The sequence below is a fragment of the Nannochloropsis gaditana genome, assembly GCF_000240725.1.
Source record: "Nannochloropsis gaditana CCMP526 unplaced genomic scaffold scaffold099, whole genome shotgun sequence".
Lineage (NCBI taxonomy): Eukaryota > Eustigmatophyceae > Eustigmatales > Monodopsidaceae > Microchloropsis > Microchloropsis gaditana.
Genome location: NW_005803854.1, coordinates 5,554 through 8,258, shown reverse-complemented (window position 1 = coordinate 8,258; position 2,705 = coordinate 5,554). Strand labels below are relative to the sequence as shown.

The following is a 2,705-nucleotide window of genomic DNA, read 5'->3' as shown; positions in this document are numbered from 1 at the left end:
AAGGCGGCCGTGTCCGTCAGGATCCGCCGCTTCAAGTCCCGGTACTTGCTCCTCGCCGCCTCCATAGCCTCTGCGTCCACCTTGGCGGGCGCCAGGGAGAAGCCCTCCGTCCTGTAGCCGGGTGCCATCCTCACGGGCTCCCGCCTCCGCCCCATCCCTTCCCCTCCCGCTTCCTCTTTGTGCGGCACTTTGAAGGCGTCCGAGCTGCCGATGTAGAAATGCGAGAGGGGCTGGAGGGCGCTCACGGGGAAGGTCCGGGCCCGCGCCCCCTTCTCTGCACGGTACAGGTCTTCCCCGACGTCCTTGAAGGGGGTCAAGTCGGCGATCCATTCCTTCCCGCCTCGCCCGTCCCCTGTCAGCTGCAGGAATCGGATCTGCCCGATGCCCGTGTCGCCCACCCACTTCCCGGGGAAGAGCACGACGTCCCCGAGCCTGGGGTAGGGGAGGGAGGTGGGGGCGGGGGGAGCAGTGCCAAAGGCATTGTTCTTGCTGCTGTGGGGAGAATCATGTGCGAGTATTTTGGGAGGTGAGACCGCTGTAGGCGCTTGATATGATGTAGCGGTGGACTTCAGACAGGAACAGATGAAGAGGGAGATGATATGGCCAAGAAGCTGGAGAAGACGCAGGGATGGAAGTTTCACGACATGAGGCGGATGCGGGATGTCGACCGCTACAAAGCTCACGAGTAGAAGGCCTCGAGAGAGAAGCGGTAAGCTGAAATCTTAATGGGGCGAAGGAAGAAAACAAGGACACAGGGGCAACTTCAGCATGGGCGTGCCATTCGAGACATACCTGTCGGTCGAGGTCGAGGTGACTATGTTGATTGTTCTTGGGACGCTTCTCGCGAAATACAGCGTGTCCAAGGAGGGAAGCTGCGGAGCAGTCACGGGACATGTGTATGTCCTCCCACCGACGCGATAGAGGTTTCCACCGGGAAGGTGGAAAGCTACCACGTCAGATCTAAAATTTACTAGAAACTGGAAAACTATAGCCAATCGTAATGACAGAAAGGGTGGATGCTTCATGATCGTCGGAGGAAATAAGTACAGGGGGTCGAGGCACTGCAGCGGAGGGAGGCGGCGTGCTGATGTTGAGGTTGTCGGCAGGGTTGAAGGACCTCGGTCTCGCGATGTTGCTGTGATGTGTGTAATCTATTAACTGGCGCACGATGCAACCATATCCACCATATCACATACACCCTGGCATGCTCCTTGACAACCACAGACCCTAAGATGGCAGCGGGCGCGGGCGGGCCAGGGGAGCGCGTTGTATTTCCTCGACAGATCCCGTCGCCAAGAGCGACAGAAAACTAACCTCCTACCCCAGCATTCGCACGACCCCCAGGCGCTTTATTGTCTCGTTTTGACGCACGCAGGGCCTCAACGTCCTACGATGGGAGATGGGAAAAATATCATTCTAGACACTGGAGGATAAAGGCTCGCGAGGAACACCTTTCATGCAGATTTCAATGGCATTATGAAACTCATTTTTGTAATTTCCTACCTATTTTGTCAGGAAGAAATTGGATAATGGTGAACGCGATAGCTGGTAGACAGGAGATGCTAGGTCATCTTTCTTTGACTGAGGCCCGCATTCTCTACATTCGAAACCTTCTACTGATTTTACTATCATTCCTGGTGGGCGGTCCCACTTTGCTGTCCATTCTAGCTTCCTTTCGCTCGCGATTATTAAGCCCGATTTGTAAATTTTCCCATATTTTGGTAAGCCTCCCGGCATGGAAGATATGGCATGGATCTAGTTAATAAGATTATCCGCTTAAATCTAGCGAGCAGTTTTCCTTAACATAATCTATTCCCCCTTTGTCTGAGTATGAGGTACGATCAGAGCAATTATAGCGTTGGGAGTCGATCTGATTTCGCATTGACGCTTTTCATTATCCAAATATATCTGTCTCTACTCCATTCTATATAGATTGGTGCCTTACTCACAATTGAGCTCTTGCAATGTATCTTTTGGTTCTTTGGTATGGTTGTGGCGGCGCTGAACGATGGTGCCCTTCCAAGCAATGGGACTCTGAGGCTGGAAGAAGCCAACAAATGGTGCAGGCCTTTGGGCATTATAACTTACTGGCTAGACTTGCAGAATAGTATGTGGCACGTAGTGATCGCTTGGAAAATGTGGTCGTGGGTGTACCACCGCCAGCCCGTCTATGTCCTCTGTCGTGATCTCCTCCCCGTTGCTCTGGCCACTTGCCTCCTTGCCGCAGGCTTGACTTTGATTCCTGCCTTTGAAGGAACTGTTGGCCTGACACGGCACTCACATTGTTTCTTGACAACCTTTTGGAAGAAAGACGGCGACGCAGCCCTTGCATTTCTGCTTGACCGGTGGCTTCTGCTCCCGATCTGCTGGGTGTTAGTGGCCTACTTCAACATTTCCACCATTTTTATTCTGAGAAAAGATGAACGGCCCTTACCAATGAGCTCTCGACGGCTACAACTACGCCTATGGCTAGTCACGTTCAGTTTTTGTGTCCTTTGGGGTTTGATGGTGGTACCCTCGTACGTGCGCACATTTGCGGCTGTTTTCTTGCTTCAGGTAAGCAAGCTTTACAGATAAGCAATAGCGTTCTCTCTTCACCTTTCACAATGATTGCTCACCCTTCATGATCTTATTTATATCACTATATGCTTCATCGTCTGACAGTGGAATCTGGCGATGGCATTTGTCGATGCGCTTTGCTACAG

The 2,705-nt window shown here is 52.5% G+C and overlaps 1 protein-coding gene across 1 annotated transcript in view; it reads right to left on the bottom strand.

Moving 5' to 3' along the window:
* The window catches only part of NGA_0569210 (uncharacterized protein), a gene marked incomplete at its 3' end in the record, with an annotated part of 1,632 nt that extends 493 nt beyond the window's left edge, over positions 1–1,139 (bottom strand). Inside the window, exons 1-3 of the mRNA XM_005855779.1 lie at positions 793–1,139; positions 684–721; positions 1–492 (exon numbers count right to left, since the gene is read on the bottom strand). The exon at positions 1–492 is cut by the window's left edge and continues 233 nt beyond it. Of these exons, the coding sequence (XP_005855841.1) occupies positions 1–492; positions 684–721; positions 793–894 (632 nt within the window). The 5' untranslated portion in view covers positions 895–1,139. The remainder of the gene's footprint in view (positions 493–683; positions 722–792) is intronic.
* Positions 1,140–2,705: the final 1,566 nt, after the last annotated feature.